Source organism: Gorilla gorilla, chromosome 17 (assembly GCF_029281585.2).
Source record: "Gorilla gorilla gorilla isolate KB3781 chromosome 17, NHGRI_mGorGor1-v2.1_pri, whole genome shotgun sequence".
Lineage (NCBI taxonomy): Eukaryota > Metazoa > Chordata > Mammalia > Primates > Hominidae > Gorilla > Gorilla gorilla.
Genome location: NC_073241.2, coordinates 52,943,699 through 52,960,499, shown reverse-complemented (window position 1 = coordinate 52,960,499; position 16,801 = coordinate 52,943,699). Strand labels below are relative to the sequence as shown.

The window sequence follows — 16,801 nt, the reverse complement described above, 5'->3', positions numbered from 1 at the left end:
ATGAGCATTCCAGCTAAGCCCAGCACAGACAGGACGGGAGCGTCACGTACATTGCCATCACACAGCGCCTAAGGCTGGCTCTGGTGCCAGACTTGGGGGAGCAAATCCCGGGTCTATCCCATACAACCCTGTGAGGCTATGAAACATCTCTGGGCTTCCCATTTCCCCTTCTAGAACGTGGGGACCCACCTCATAAGCTTGCGGTGAGGATTAAATGAGTTAATAATGGTAAAGTGCTCAGGTCAATTTCTAGCATGTGAATTATGTTAACAGTAAATTTATGTTATATCTGCCATATATATATATATATAATCATTTTTAAATTCTAAATATTACCTTTTGAAGCAGATGTTGAAGAGTTTTCGAAGACTTACAAGATTATCTACCACAAAAGAGCAACATACTTTCTCCCTATCATCTATTTTTGAAATATTTAAATTAATACAATTAACACTCTAAATGACCAAAGATCCAACCTTTTCATTATGTCTTCAGTGTGTTCCAAGTTATAAAAGACAAATATTTTTACTATCTGTTGCATATGTATGGCTTTGGTATGTATATGAGGGACATATGAGGGACATATGAGAATAGGGCAGACATAAGTAAGGAAGTCTCTGTATCTTCATTCATTCATACACGAAGTATACATTTGCTGGATTATTTCTACATACCAGACATTCTCCTAGGTGTTGGGGATACAGAAAGGGACAGAATATTATTCTGTACTCCAGTCATAATTCAGTTGAGATCTCTCTGTCTCTCTCTCTCTCTCTCCACACACAAACACACACACACACACACACACACACACTGAATACATCATATGCACTTTTTAAAAACTTCAGTATGGTCACCCCTCAATACTTTCCTTCATTCTTTTTTTTTTTTTTTTTTGAGACGGAGTCTTGCTCTGTTGCCCAGGCTGGAGTACAGTGGTACGATCTCCACTCACTGCAACCTCTGCCTCCCGGGTTCAAGCGATTATCCCGTCTCAGCCTCCTGAGTAGCTGAGACTATAGGTGCGCACCATCACACCTAGCTAATTTTTGTATTTTTAGTAGAGACAGAGTTTCACCATGTTGGCCAGGCTGGTCTGGAACTCCTGACTTCAGGTGACCCGCCTGCCTCGGCCTCCCAAAGTGCTGGGATTACAGGAGTGAGCCACTGCACCAGCCTTTTCCCTTCATTCTTTAAAAGATGACAACTGGAGAGCTTTGGCAAATTTCAGCCAGTAGAAAAGCAAGTCAGAAGGCTGCGTGTCACTCATAGTCCCAGGGATAGACACTTCCTTCCTACTAGAAGGAAGTGATTGAGGAGAGCTTAATAAAGCACGTACAGCATTGACAAAGGCGGGGGCAGCAGGAGGGAAGCCTTCTGGTAATGGGGAAGCATCTCAGAGCTAAGAAGATCTGAGGACCTCTCCTACCCTGGGCTGAAGGGGAAGGAGAGGGAACAGATGCTGGATCCCAGACAGAGCTGGAGCCTTACAGTGAATTGCCTGCCAGGAGCCAAGATCCTTCTTAGGATGAAACAGCTGGGATACTGCAGCCTATGGGCCAACAGAGGCAGCTGGGGGACCAAATGCCCCATTGTCCTTGCCCTCCTACCCCCTGAGCACCTGGGATACCTCCCCCTAGGCTGTTGCTGCTGTCCAGGAAGGTCACCAGCCTGGGTCACTGGGCACAGAACAGGCATAAGTGGACAGATAGGAGGGAGACTATCTGGGTCACAAGAGGGCTTGGGCTGTTTAAAGTTTCAAACAATGAACAAATGTATCTTGAACTACATCACCAAATCTGAGCCAGAGGAGAGACTTGAGGTAGCAGAGAAGAGGAGGCCTTTTCAGGATGTATCTGAATAGCTCTGAAGCTCTGAAGAAAAGGTTCAGTAGGCCAGGCACCAGTGGCTCACAGCTGTAGTGCCAGCACTTTGGGAGGCCGAGGCAGGAGGATCGCTTGAAGCCAGGAGTCCAAGACCAGCCTGAACAACATAGTGAGACCCTATCTCTACAAAAATAAAATAAAATCAATAGTGGGGTGTGGTGGCATGTGCCTGTGCTCCTAGCTACTGGGGTGGCTGAAGCAGGAGGATCACTTGAGCTCTGGAGTTCGAAGCTCCAGTGAGCTATGATCATGCCACTACATTCCAGCCTGGGTGACACAGCAAGGTCCTATCTCAAAAATAAAACAGAAAGAAAAGAAAAGTTTCAATACATGGCCTAGAGCAGCACTACTCAAAGTGTGGTTCATGGACCAGTGCTGGTCCAGGAACTGTTTGTTACTCATTCACAATAAAACAAGGGGCCAGGGGAGGTGGCTCATGCCCATAATCCAGCACCTTGGGAGGCCGAGGCAGGCAGATCACCTGAGGTCAGAAGTTTGAGACCAGCCTGGCCAACATGGCAAAACCCCATCTCTAGTAAAAATACAAAAATTAGCCAGGTGTGGTGGCATGTGCCTGTAGTCCCAGCTACTGGGGAGGCTGAGGCAGGAAAATGGCTTGAACCTAGGAAGCAGAGGTTGCAGTGAGCCGAGATCATGCCACCGCCCTCCAGCCTGGGAGACAGAGTGAGACTCCATCTCAAAAATCAATCAATCAATCAATCAAACAAGGACAGAAATTGAGAGTCAGCATTTAGAAAGCCTTAAAACAATTTAAAAGAGTAAGCTGATATCTGTTAAATCTGATTTTTAAATGAGGCTTGTATTTTGTATGTCTTTAGGTTTTATTTCCAACTTTTCTGGACTTTGGCCTAGGCAAAGAATTCATGACTAAGACCTCATAAGCGCAAGCAACAAAAACAATAATATATAAATGGGACCTAATTAAACTAAAAAGTTTCTGCACAGCAAAATAAATAATCAACAGAGTGAATAACCTGCAGAATGGGAGAAAATATCTGCAAACTCTGCATCTGACGGGACTAATATCCAGAATCTACAAGGAACTAAATTCAACAACAACAAATAAATAGCCTTATTAAAAAGTGGGCAATGGGCCGGGCACGGTAGCTTACTCCTACAATCCTAGCACTTTCAGAGGCCGAGGCAGGCAGATCACTTGAGGCTGGGAGCTTGAGACCAGCCTTGCCAACATGGTGAAACCCCGTCTATACTAAAAATACAAAAATTAGCCAGGCGCAGTGGCGGACACCTGTAATCTCCGCTACTGGAGAGGCTGAGACACGGGAATCGCTTGAACCTGAGAGGCAGAGGTTGTAGTGAGCCGAGATCATGTCACTGCACTCCAGCTGGGCAACAGAGTGAAATCCTGTCTCAAAAAAATAAAAAATAAATAAAAATAAATAAACAGGGGCTTGTGTGAACACTATAGCCACCTACCCTCAGAAGCAAGTAGGGGCAGCCCAAGCCAGGTGTCAGGCCCACCTGCTCTAAATACCAGGCACCTTCAGGCCCAGCCCTGCCCAGCGCCTGAGCCAAAAGACACCCAATCCTGGCACTGCGGGTGCAATGCCTTCCCCATGAACACAGGGATTTACAAAACAGCCGTCCACACAGTCTTCCTGCCCTCGCCTCACTCCACAGCAAGGAGGCTGGACTCTGTTCTCATGTGCTTTATCTCACCTGGGCCAGGCTCTGGCTGGGCGCTCTTGCCCTCATGAGAGCTGTGCCAGCTGCTCTGCCCACCTGGGACCCTGTGCTGGAGACACCACCTGGATTTCAGCTGCCTGGGCCCACCTGGATGGCAATTTAAACTGATTCCAAAGAGGGGAGGGTTGCTGCATCTCCCGGCTCTGGGCTTCCTTGCCCCACTCACCCTCCCCATCTCTTTGGGAGCTCCCAGGATACTTGGTGCAGGAGGCGGCTCAAGGGATAGTGAGGAGTCTGCCTAGCAAGGATGACTGTGAAGGGAGGGGAAAGAACTGAATGTTCCATGCTGGTTATGCTGGTTACTCTGTGATGCTGAGGAGTAATAAAGGTAAACATACAGTTCTATCACTCAAAGTGCTTAAAACCTATGGAACAGAGTATGTCATGCATGGTGCGCTGAATCTGGAATTCCTAAGCCATAGAATGTTTGCATTTGTGGTTTAAGAATTAAAGAGAGAAGTGCAACAGCTCAGAAGTTTGCTCTCAAATGAGAGAGACACAGGCACATAAAGCACCCTTACCTGGAGGCTACAAGACCAAAGGGAACCTCGTGAGGAAGAGCAGCAGAAGCTGCCAGGTGGAGGAGACAAAACCTGGCCCCTCTGGTCTAGAGTGAGCTGCGCAAGTCCTGGGGAGGCAGGATGGTCACATTGTCTGTGCCCTGAGGCCGCCTGGGGGACCCAGTACAACTGTACTAGACAGGCAAAGAGCTTGGTCTTGCTGGAGCCCCCCTTATGGGGAGCCCCAGATCTCCTTAGCTCACTCCCCACCCACCTCCACTCCCCTCTCTGCACACACACCCCCAGTGACTCAGCAGGCCACCACTCTGCCAAGGACACAGCATGGCACCCTCCTCAAGGCTGGCAGTGACCACCAGAAAAGAATGATGGGTTAGGCCGGGCGCGGTGGCTCATGCCTGTAATCCCAACACTTTGGGAAGCCAAGGCAGGTGGATTGCCTGAGGTCAGGAGTTCAAGACCAGCCTGACCAACATGGTGGAACCCTGTCTCTACTAAAAATACAAAAAATTAGCTGGGCGTGGTGGCCCATACCTATAATCCTAGCTACTCAGGAGGCTTTGGCAGGAGAATCACTGGAACCTAGGAGGCGGAGGCTGCAGTGAACTGAGATCATGCCACTGCACTCTAGCCTGGGTGACAAAGCAAGACTCCGTCTCAAAAAAAAAAAAAAGAATGGTGAGTTATACTGTTATACTTAGAAAAGGTGGTTTGGTTTGGTTCTTGTTTTTTCCTAAAGTAAGGAAATGCGATGGGAGTAAAAAGTGAAAAAGAGAGAGAGGAGAATCACAGAAACAGGAATAGAGAAAAAAGAGGCATCAGGAAGGAAAGAGTGAAGGAAGACCATCTGGTGGTGCAGGAAGGCTGCAGGGTCACAGGTATGAGAAGGAGCAAGGGCTCTGTGGGGGCTGGGCAGGTGCCCTGAGGACAGCAGGCAGAGAAGAGGTGCCAGGCACAGTGACTCCCCTGAGACACCACATTTAACTCAAGCTTCCGTGAACTGTCATGAAGAATTCATGAAATTCAGTTTTTCCTTATATATGCTTGCCATTAATAGTAATAGGAAAATGGCCATGATTTAAAGCCCAAATGTGCTTGAAATTGCAAAAGTTCCACAAGGGAAGAAGCATATAAAATAGTTTTCAAGATTAGCTAAGGAATGAAATATGCTCTTTTTTAAAAAATCAATTTCCATTTACTGAGTATTTTTCTGATTCTGTTGGCATTGAAAGATCTCTAGCAAACCAGCCTCATTCTGAGACAAAACAGTCAGAAGCTCATATCAGGGTGATGGGGTGGCAGGGGGTGAGATAGGGCATGGAGGGCATCAGGAAATAGTTCATACTGGGGAGACAGAGGACATCAGGAAAACTCCAAGGAAGCTTTTTCATTGATAACTCAGATCCTACCAGAAATCATTGTTCCTTTTATCCTCTTTCTATAGAACCCTTTTATTTTCTCCAAAGAGAAAATGGCTTTATTGTTTTTCTAATTCTAAAAGTAATACATGCTCATTGTAGAAAATAAAGATGTATATGTACATACCATTGACTACTACTCAGCCATAAAAAGGAATGAATTAATAGCATTTGTAGCAGCCTGGATGGGATTGGAGACTATTATTCTAAGTGAAGTAACTTAGGAATGGAAAACCAAATATCGTATGTTCTCGTTCATATGTGAGAGTTAAGCTATGAGGATGCAAAGGCATAAGAATGACACAATGGACTTTGGGGACTTGGGTTAAAGGGTGGGAGGGGGATGAAGGATAAAAGTCTACAAATTGGGTGCAGTGTATACTGCTTGGGTGACGGGTGCACCAAAATCTGACAGATCACCCCTAAAGATCTTACTAATGTAACCAAACACCACCTGTTCCCCAAAAACCTATAGAAATAAAAATTTAAAAAAAAATACAGATAGTATAGGTAACATGGATTTAGTTCTTACAGCATGTAAGGCACTATTCTGAGAGCTTTTTCTGTATTATCTGATCAATTTCTCACAAGAACCCTCCTAGGTTGGTACTAGATTTATCCCTGGATTTCAGATGAAGATACTGACCCCGAGACATTCGTTAGACCATCCAGTTACACACAGCTAGGAAGCTGTAGAGCGAGATGTTTACCTAGGTAAAAACCCAGAGCCAGCAAGCTGACGTACACTGTGAGATTTACAGAAGAAAGTAAAAATCACTGATCTCCCCATCCACCGAGAAGCACTCTTAGCATGTTCAAGTATCTGTTTCCAGACTTTGTTCTTTGCTTATATAGGCACATTTTTTTTCCTGCTAAATGTGATCATTCCATACAATCTAGCTAGTTTACGTATAGTTTTGGTCTGTTTCTTCACCATATAGCACAGACACATGTTCTGTCGATAAAGACCATTCTATGGCATCATGTGGTGCCTATTAATCCACTAACTGAGTCAGTCCCCTTTTATTGGACATGAGATTGTTTCCCACTGGATGCTATTTTTATAATGCTTTGGTGAGTATCTTGCATCAGGCATTAGAGCATTTATCTCATGAATTCCTTTGGATAAATTCAGAGTAGTAGTTTCATGTCAAAGATAGAAATTTTTTTAATGCAAATATTCTGGGAAGTAACATCAGTACTGAGTTCCCAGAACTTTCGTGTGAATGTGTTTATAGATACTTCACTCCCCAGAAGACATAAGGCAGCCTAAGCTCATTAAAAGGGAGAGCGAGAGGATCAATGACAACTTCTCTAGGTAATAATAATAAAATTCCATATCATAGATGATATGTAAATGTAAAGCACTAGAGTGCTTTACAGTGGTCAAAGAACATTCACATACACTCACAGGAGTCCCTAGCCATAAGCAGAGTCCTCTCCACCTGCCAAACCTACCATTAGATCCTGGATACCCTGACACCAGCCTGCCGCAGTTCTGTGCCTGGGTCTCTCTCCTGCCCTGACCACCCCTGCATAACCAAAGATTGGCATGGCAGCCTGGGCTCTTCCTTCCTGGACATCGCACCGCCAATGCCACAGCATGCCATCTTCCTTCTGTCTTCTTAACTGCATAGACAACCCTCAGAGAAATGGGATTAACCTTTTCTAAAAGGCACCAGGGGCGTTGTACTGCTCATTTTTCTCTCATCAGCATGGGCCACATGAGCCATGGTCCTGGGCATTCTCAAGAAATGAACCTCGTCTGCATGTCTGCTGTCAAGTTATATAAGAAACCCATAACAGGTGGGCTGATTCAGCAGCCCCCAGGCTACCTGCTCTGGTTCCTCTCCCCAGCCCACAGACTGCCCTTTCCCATGTGATGCCAAACTCTGGTTTTCACCCTTCGTGATGAGAAAGATCCCTCTGATGACTTTACAATGGCCTTAATCCTGGGAAGTGGCCAAATGCTGGTCATAATTGTGTGTTGACCCAAAGTTGCATCGTAAGACTCACCAAGGAGGTCACAGTGACCTCCGTTTATCATTTTATCATCTTAACTTCTATCTGTATAGACTGAGAGAACATTCCAGAAGAAAGTGTTTTGTTTCCTAGTGTTGCTGTTCCCTAGTACAGTTTTTATCTTTGTTCCTATTTCTTGGATTTATGTTGACTGCCTACAGCCTACTGAGTGTTTTGGAAGGAAACATATTTAATTCATTTTCTGTTATGTCTGTTATATTTGTGGTGCTAGTTTTATGAAAACCAACAAATGTAAATGTTAGCTTAAAATAGAGCAGAGCTGTCCATGATGATAGCAAGACATATAATTCAGTGAAATAATAAGAAAACAACAGTATTGGAATTCACATTTCCATTTAATTCCATCTTAGTGGAGGACACAGTATATTCTGGGACTTTTAAGCCCCATGGATACAAAAAGAATATGTTCACACAGCCGCTGAGCTTAAGGAGCACACGGTGGATCAGCCTTTATGGCACAGCTTAGCAAGTGCCTTTGAGTAAACAGAAACAGCTCAGAGGGAAGCAGGCAGCCAGGAAGGGTTTCCAACAGGCAATATTTGAGTTATCTCAGGAAGAAGATAGCCAGACCAGGCAAGGTGGGAAGGAATTCCAAGAACTGTGAATAGCACCAAAATAAGGCCCAGAACCAGGGAACATCGTGGAATATCCAGGGAATTACAGTTAGGTCCCTACTGACATAGCATAGGTCTTGCAGGAGAAAGTGCCTTTTAAGATGAGGCTGGCAAAAAGTCTAAGGACTAGACTGGAGGAGCGTATGTGACATGTTAAGAAACTTGGACCTTATTCCAAAAGTAATAGAAAACCACTAAAGGATACTAATCAGGGAGAACAACACACTGAGATCTTTGTTTTGCGCTGGTAGTAATGAGAAGATTGATTGATAGGTAGACCCTTGGCAGACTGCCAACCTGATTGTTTCTAATCTTTCTCACCTCACCACTATGGATTCTGTTCCTTCCAGGCTGATTCTAAAACAGGGTAAGCTGAGAGTAGATGCTGGGAAATCAGTTAGAAGACTGGTGGACTAATCATGGGGAGAGCTGCCATGGGTTCCACTACAATAGTGCAGTATCAAGGGGGAGAAGGAGCCAGACTCCAGAGATAATACAGCACAAGACATAATGAGTTTACTAAATGGTAAGTGGGGAGGGAGAGGGAAGTGGAGGGATATGGAAGAGACCGAGAGAGATATTGGGTAAACTGGCTCTTGGAAAGGAGCAGCCCTGATTTGTAACATTTGCTGATTTCCATAGTGTAAATGCTCCCACCATGGCCAATATCAAGCTACTGAGCTGATGTGCCACTTCTAGTCTTGCCCACACAAACCTCCCACACAGAATCTTCCATGTTCTTTCCTCATTCGGGCTGGTTAGAATAAAGATGACCCACGGGGCAACCTTGGGAACCCACGTGTTGAAAATGGCAGACCCAATTATGGAAGGAGTTTACGTCTTTGAACCACTGTTTGGAGGGGAACTGCTTAACCAGGATCAGCTGTGTTTGGACATGATGAGAAATATACCTTCATTGTATTTAGCCACAGTATTAATCAGCGTTCTCCAGAGAAACAGAACCAATAGAATGTGTGTATATATACATATACACAGAGAAAGAGAGAGAGTTTTTTTTTTTAATAGAGGCAGGGTCTTACTCTGTCACCCAGGCTGGAGTTCACTGGTGCTATCATAGCTCACTGCAGCCTCCAACTCCTGGGCTCAAGCAGTCCTCCCACCTTAGCCTCCTGAGTTGCTAGGACTACAAGTGTGTGCCACCATGCCTGGCTAATTATTTTATTTTTTTATAGAGAGGGGCTTTCACAGTGTTGCCCAGGCTGATCTTGAACTCCTGGCCTCAAGCAATCCTCCCACCTTGGCCTCCCAAAGTGCTGAGATTATAGACATGAGACACTGCACCCAGAATGAGTTTTTCATGTATTAAAAGAAAACACCTGATTTCCAGATTCTTCCTAATGTATAAATTACTTCAAAGCACCCCAAATTAACACTTTGAAGTTACTAAAGGACCATAAAGGATAATATTCTATCCCTAGTAGCCCAGAGGATTTTATTGGCACCTGTTTTTCTACCCACTAATGAATTGTTTGACTTCAAGGGCTGTGCCTCATGATGATGTTCATTAATAACACATTTATTGGCTCATGCCTGTAAACCCAGCACTTTGGGAGGCCGAGGCGGGTGGATCACGAGGTCAAGAAATCAAGACCATCCTGATCAACATGGTGAAACCCCATCACTACTAAAAATACAAAAAAATTAGCTGGGTGTGGTGATCCGTGCCTGTAGTCCCAGCTACTCGGGAGGCTGAGGCAGGAGAATCACTTGAACCTTGGAGGCGGAGGTTGCAGTCAGCCGAGATTGTGCCACTGCACTCCAGCCTGGCGACAGAGTGAGACTCCATCTCAAAAAAAACAAAAACAAAAACAAAAAAACACCATTTATTAATAGCAAAATTGTTCTAAATATAATCTTCTGTATTTTCTAATTTTGTTATAGCTATAAAATACTGTTAAAATGTTGCAGAGAGACTCAAGTGTCATAAATGGAACGAATCGTAATTAATTACAGAGCTAAAACTCTTCTACCCTCACCCAGAGATTTGGTCTCACAGCAATATGTTTCCATTACTACTATACCCTGGGAAAGTTCAGGCTGATGCTGAGTCATCCTTGGTTCATTCTACATTAACTCAGCAAATATTTATTAAACAACTATTGTATGCTAAACACTGTGCAAGATGTTGGGAGCAAAACATCATGTAGTGAACGGAACACAGTGAACAAAATAAGACATAGTCCCTGGCCTCCTGAAGCTTATAGTCTACACAGTTCCTCAGGAATCCAGAAAGACTGGGTCAAAACCAATAGCCATCCACCTTCCGGATTGGGCTGTGTCCACCCGGGGAACCAGCTGAGTCACCCTCCTTAGTGACCTCATCAGCCAACCATCTGTAGAGCCAAGTTAATCTCCAAAGTCCTCAAGCCCCAAAAGTATCAGAAACTAGCCCAGGCTTCCCTCCACATCTGAGTCAGCTACAAAGAATGTTTTGGATTCACCCACCAAAGTCTCATAAAAGTTGAAGGGAATCAGAAAAAAAAAAAAAAATGATTCTAGAATGCAACTACGTACTGAATTCACTCTCAGATGATTGGATCCTGTATTTGCATCTGGCTCCTGGGGAGTTCACTGTCTGTGATGAATTCATGAAAAATTAGAAAGGTAGAGTAATGGGGCATTTCTCCTGTGACCTATTAATATTTTTCCTTAAAATTTATAATGCAGTTTCCCCTATTACATTTAACCTTGGAGCTTTAGAAACAATTTCTGAATTTTCTTTTTTTTGCATTTTAAATAACATTTTCATAGTATTTGCCTGTGTTAACACCTGCAGGGGGTTTCAGGGTCTTAATCTAGGCTTCCTTTCCTTATTTGTTTATTTATTTATTTAGAGATGGGGTCTCACTGAGTTGCCCAGGCTGGATTTAACTCCTGTGCTCAAGTGATCCTCATGCCTCAGCCTCCTGAGTGGTTGAGGCTGCAGGTATGAACCACTATGTCCATCTGGACTCTCTTTCTTCTGTCTTAGTTTGGGCCCTCTCTAAAGCCCTGAGGCAAAGACTTGAGTAGAGGTAGTTTATTTAAGAGTTGACCTCAAGAAGCACAAACTGGGAAGAGAGGAACATAAGGGAGGGAGAAAAGCCAAAAATCAATGTGTTAATGAGTAGGCTGCCACCAGAGCAACCCAACCACGGCTCCATCCCACCAGGGACACTCTGAGGAATTATGTAGAAGGCACTTTAGAACTGGCCCATTGAGATGCAGGGAAATGCGGTACTTTCCCACCAACTACCATCCCTCTTGGGATGAGGATTGCCCCTTGGGGCATTAAGTGCTGGCCTTGCAGGCTGCTCTAGACACAGCTTTTAGAAGCTCCTGTGGCTCTAGAAAGAGCCTTCAGGCAGGAAGCAAAGTCAGATGCAGGCCCTTGAGATGGGACAAGGGAACAGGTGTGGGAACTATCCATCCCAGTTGCCACTCAGAGGGGGACCAGGGAGCTGTGGACATCACAGCCTTTGCCTCTACGAGGCCCAAAGGACCATCTCAGCAGCTCTGCTCCTGCAGCCACATCTGCTGTCTCCAGGCCTCACTCCCCCGCAGCCCTGCAGAGCAGGGGCAACGTCACCTTCTCTCCTCACACCTCCATCCTCTGAAGCCAACACTCAGTCCTTTTCAGGGCTTGATGTTGGGGGTGAGGCGTTGTCTTTGTTTATTTTTACTACTAACAGGTTTAAATAACAAAATAATACTCTTGGAAACATTACACATTGCATACAAGCCTCAAAATTCTTCAGATAATTTTGTTGTTGTTCCCTGGAACACAATGAGTCAGGCTTGCTCTGCGGGGGCTGAAGTCATGGACCATAGGAACTCCCTCCACACCCACCTCCTCATGTTTTTCTCTATACCTCACCCTGGGGAGGGAGCTGGAGGGCGAACATAGGGAGCCCATAGAGTAGAACTCTGGAGTTTGGATTCTGGAGGAAGTCCAGAGTGTATATGTAGATCCCACCACTACACCTTCCGATCTCACGGGAGAGATCTCCGAAGTCCATGCCCTACCAGGAATCCAGGCAGAACAAAGCTTCCTAGATTCCAAAGATTCTCCTTTTAAAAATTGGACATCCATATGCTTTAAATGTAAAAATGAACTCATTATATCTGGCCAGATGATACAAAAGCTTCCTGAAAGACATCGTGTTCTCATTCTATAGCCTGAAACTACTGCATAATGTATAATTAAATGAACTTGAACAACCCCAGAAAGTATGATGCCTCTAGTGAATCACAGAACTGTCCTACATTTACCATGTTTTAAGGGGAAACTGTCCTTTAAGATCAAGTCTGTGGACCAGGCACGGTGACTCATGCCTGTAATCCCAGCACTTTGGGAGGCCGAGGTGGGTGGATCACCTGAGGTCAGGAGTTCGAGACCAGCCTGGCCAACATGGTGAAACCCTGTCTCTACTAAAAAAAAAAAAAAAAAAAAAAAAAAAAAAAATTAGCCAGGCATGGTGGTGGGCACCTGTAATCCCAGCTATTTGGGAGGCTGAGGTAAGGCAATCACTTGAACCTGGGAGACGGAGGTTGCAGTGAGCTGATATCACGCCACTGCACTCCAGCTTGGGTGACAGAGTGAGACTCTGTCTCAAAAAAAAAAAAAAAAAAAAAAAGATCAAGTCCAGAAGGTAATGTTTTTATTTGTCAAACTTATTGGCCAAATAATAACAATGAAAAATACCAACTAGTCTAAAAGAAAACAAGACCCTCACAACAGCATAAGCTGTCAAATTGACAACAGCACATCAAAATCAAATTTCAGTTCTTAGCAGGTGAAAAGAAGTGATTTTGTAGTAACAAATTTATGATCTGTATTTTATTTCTCAACCATGCCTCAAAATTCCCACTTCTCTCCCTCTAAGGTCTTAATGTTACTATTAATTATGAAATCTAACCTCTCAGTGACATTCTCATGGTTAATTCCAGCAAAAGGAAGAAAACACAGATCTTACCAATGGGGCGAAAAATAGGAATCTTACAAGACACAACATGCTTGTTAAAACATGTCATGCTCCAACACAGAAGAGGAAAGAAATGTCTTCAGTCTGACCTAACTGATCATGCTTTTCCTGCTCCTAGACTTTCTTAGAATATTTTCTACAGTATTATAGGTAGTGTTTTCTAGAGGCACAAACGTGATCAGTCTGTTCTTTTTAATGAGAGTTTATTAAAGTTCACTTTATTTTATTAAATAAAAAATACGACTGCTCTAAAGAAGTTTTAAATGAAGCAATTAACTCATTTAGAACTCATAATAATGAGGGATGCACAATTATCTCATTTTATAAATGAAGAAACTGAGGCAGGGAGCAGAAAAATATATTTGTTAAGGCCACACAGCAAGTGAGCAGAGCAATCAGGACAAACTGAGCCAGGTCGACTCCAGAACCCACATTCTCAGCAGCCTCGCAGAGCAGAGCAGGTGGGTGGACACAGGCCTTATGAATATGCATGCCATGACTCATGTTTGTCAGCAACCAGCAAAGTACTGAACTGTTCCTATGTTGTTGTTTTCTTAATTGTCTTAATTAGGGAATTTTTCAGTACATCAAAAGGAGGCTTTTAAAGTAGGTTTAAAAAAAAAGTTCCAAAGAAAAAAGAACAAGCCAGCAGACATGGGTAAGTTCAGTATGGGTCATTTTGAAGGATTAAAATTCCCTGTTAACTATAAAAACCCTCAGTTAAATAAGCGATATAGGCCAGTCATGGTGGCTCACGCCTGTAATCTTAGTACTTTGGGAGGCCTAGGTGGGCGGATTGCCTGAGCTCAGTAATTCGAGACCAGCCTGGGCAACATGGTGAAACCCTGTCTCTACTTAAAATACAAAAAGTTAGCCAGGCGTGGTGGCACATGCCTGTAGTCCCATCTACTTGGGAGGGTGACGCACCAGAATCACTTGAGCGTGGGAGGCAGAGGTTGCAGTAAGCCGAGATTGCACCACTGCACTTCAGCCTGAGCAACAGAGTGAGACCCTGTTTAAAAAAAAAAAGCGATATGGTAGGTAATTCTTGGTTAGTATTGTCAGAAGCTACTGAATGAATGCTAGTGGTTAGGTATCAGAGGGATAAGGCTAACTTATAGTTGAAAGGAGGCTTATAGAGTCTTTTGAACCATGAAGGCTCTCTGTGAATTCCTGCAGACACAAATTAATGGTGAAAATATTCTCAGGAGAGGTCTAATTTAGCACAACTGATGGACTAAAGAGGTTGAAAGCCCTTCTGTCACAAAACTGCCCAATCAAAATGAAAAGAACACATTCATTCTAAGAAATCTCAGTATCATTCCATTTCTATGCTATGGGATGCATTTACCTTTTTCTTTCTTTCAAGTAGTATTTTTTATATGAACTGTACTCTATGCTTAACTGTTCCCAGCAAAAAGAATAGTATAAACATTAATATTAGTATTAGCATTAGTTTTAGTATTAGTATCAACATAACAAACTCAGTTATGAAAATGTTCTAATAATAGCTACAGTCTTCTTCCTGCTGTTTACGTTACCATCTGCACACAAGCACACAAGCATGTTGCTATCTCTATCATAAACAAAGAAATCTTCTCTTTACCTGGCTTTTCAATGATTCTCCTCCATTTCTTTTTGCCCCATTGAGAAAACTCTTAAAATTGATTTCTGTATTAGGTGCTTCAATTCCTCTCACATTCTCTCTTAATTTCCCTACAGTTAACTTTTCAATTCTCTCTTATCAAAGTCACCAGTGATCTCCACACTGGCAAATCCAATGGTCATTTACTGGTCAGTTATCAGTGTTCTGTTATTTGGCTTATCAATGGTATTTGACACAGTTATTTTCTCCCTCCTTTTTTTTTTTTTTCTTGAAACACTCTCTTTCCACGAATCCTTTTTTTTTTTAACAGTTTTATTGAGATACAATTCACACACCATACTGTTCACCCATCTAAAGTGTACATGCCAATGGTCTTTGGCATATTCACAGAGTTGTCCAACCATCATCATAATCAATTTTAGAACATTTTCATCACCCTCTCTCCAAAAACATACCTATTATTAGTCATGCCCCAATTTCCTCCAAAACCCCTAGCCCTAGACAACCACTAAGCTACTTTTCTCTCTATAGATTTGCCTATCAGGACATTCCATATAAATGGAATCATATAAGATAGTCTTTTATTTCTAGCTTCTTTCACTTTCCCTGATGTTTTCAAGACCTTAAAAAATCATGCCAAATTTAAGAAGCCAGTCACAAAAAGACAAATACTATATGATTCCACTTATATGAGCTTCCTAGAGTTGTCAATTCATAGTAAGAGAAGTAGAATGTTGGCTGCGAGCGGCAGGAGAAAGGGGAATGGGGAGTTGCTGTTTAATGGGAACAGAGTTTCAGTTTTGCAAGATGAAAAGGGTTCTAGAGATGGATGACGGCAATGGTTGCACAATGATGCCAATGTATATAATGCCACTAAACCATATACTTAAAAATGGTTAGGATGACAAATTTTATGTTGTGTCTCTTTTACCACAATTAAAAATAATAATAAAAATATCTTTGCCAATGAAACTATTTACAATTATTTTTTAATCTCATTTAATAGACAGGGATGGGCATCTATCTGCATGCTGCCAGGCACTGTTCCGGGCTTTGTTTTTGTTTTTGTTTTGAGATGGAGTCTCTCTCTGTTGCCCAGGCTGGAGTGCAGTGGCGCGATCTTGGCTCATTGCAACCTCCACCTCCCAGGTTCAAGCAATTCTCCTGCCTCAGCCTCCCAAGTAGCTGGGATTACAGGCATCCGCCACCACACCCGGCTAATTTTTTTATTTGTAGTAGAGATGGGGTTTCACCATGTTGGTCAGGCTGGTCTCAAACTCCTGACTTCAAGTGATCCACCCACCTCGGCCTCCCAAAGTGCTGGGATTACAGGCATGAGCCACTGTGCCTGGCCTATTCTGGGTTTAAGGGAAGCAAATATTAATGTAACAGGTTTAACAATGATTAGGGGATTAAAACTGAAGTTTGTTTTTTTTTACAATAATTATTATATCAGAAATCCCCATAGAAACAGTGATCTAAGCTCATGTTCCCATTCCAGTTAAAAGTGTAGCTCACCTGTCCCAGATCCAAGGTGAGGTTGACTCTGTTGTACTGTGTGCCTGAGGACAGGGGAGGGCTTTGCCACCAACGTTCAGATCCATCGATGGCATTGGTGACAGGATGTGCTTTCCTGGGGTCTTCAGAATTGCAATAGTCACAGAACTGGCCCTGAAAAAAAAAAAAGTGGTTTTTTTTTGTTTTTTGTTTTTTATTTTTTTACTTTCAAGTAATTTTTTCTTATCCATATAGCAAATACAGGGAACCAAACAAAGACTATCTTATACAGCTTAGAGACGTCAGCTGTTAAAATTCACTGGAATGTATTCTGAAGACAGTAGTAAGGCTTTCTCTTTTTCATTTATCTTAAACCTTATCACCGATTTATGCCTCTGATTATGGTGTTTTTAGGATATGGGGTCTATTTATCTTCCATCTTTACAGCTATGTTTTTGTTTCATACAACACTTCAAGAAGAGCCTGTTGTATTTGGGATGAAAAGA

General features: G+C 43.2%; 1 protein-coding gene across 1 annotated transcript in view; it reads right to left on the bottom strand.

The window, feature by feature from the left end:
* LAMA3 (laminin subunit alpha 3) overlaps positions 1-16,801 on the bottom strand; it is a 261,658-nt gene that overhangs the window by 225,976 nt on the left and 18,881 nt on the right. The window contains exon 2 of the mRNA XM_031003750.3: positions 16,317-16,469. Coding sequence (XP_030859610.2) covers positions 16,317-16,469 — 153 coding nt within the window. The remainder of the gene's footprint in view (positions 1-16,316; positions 16,470-16,801) is intronic.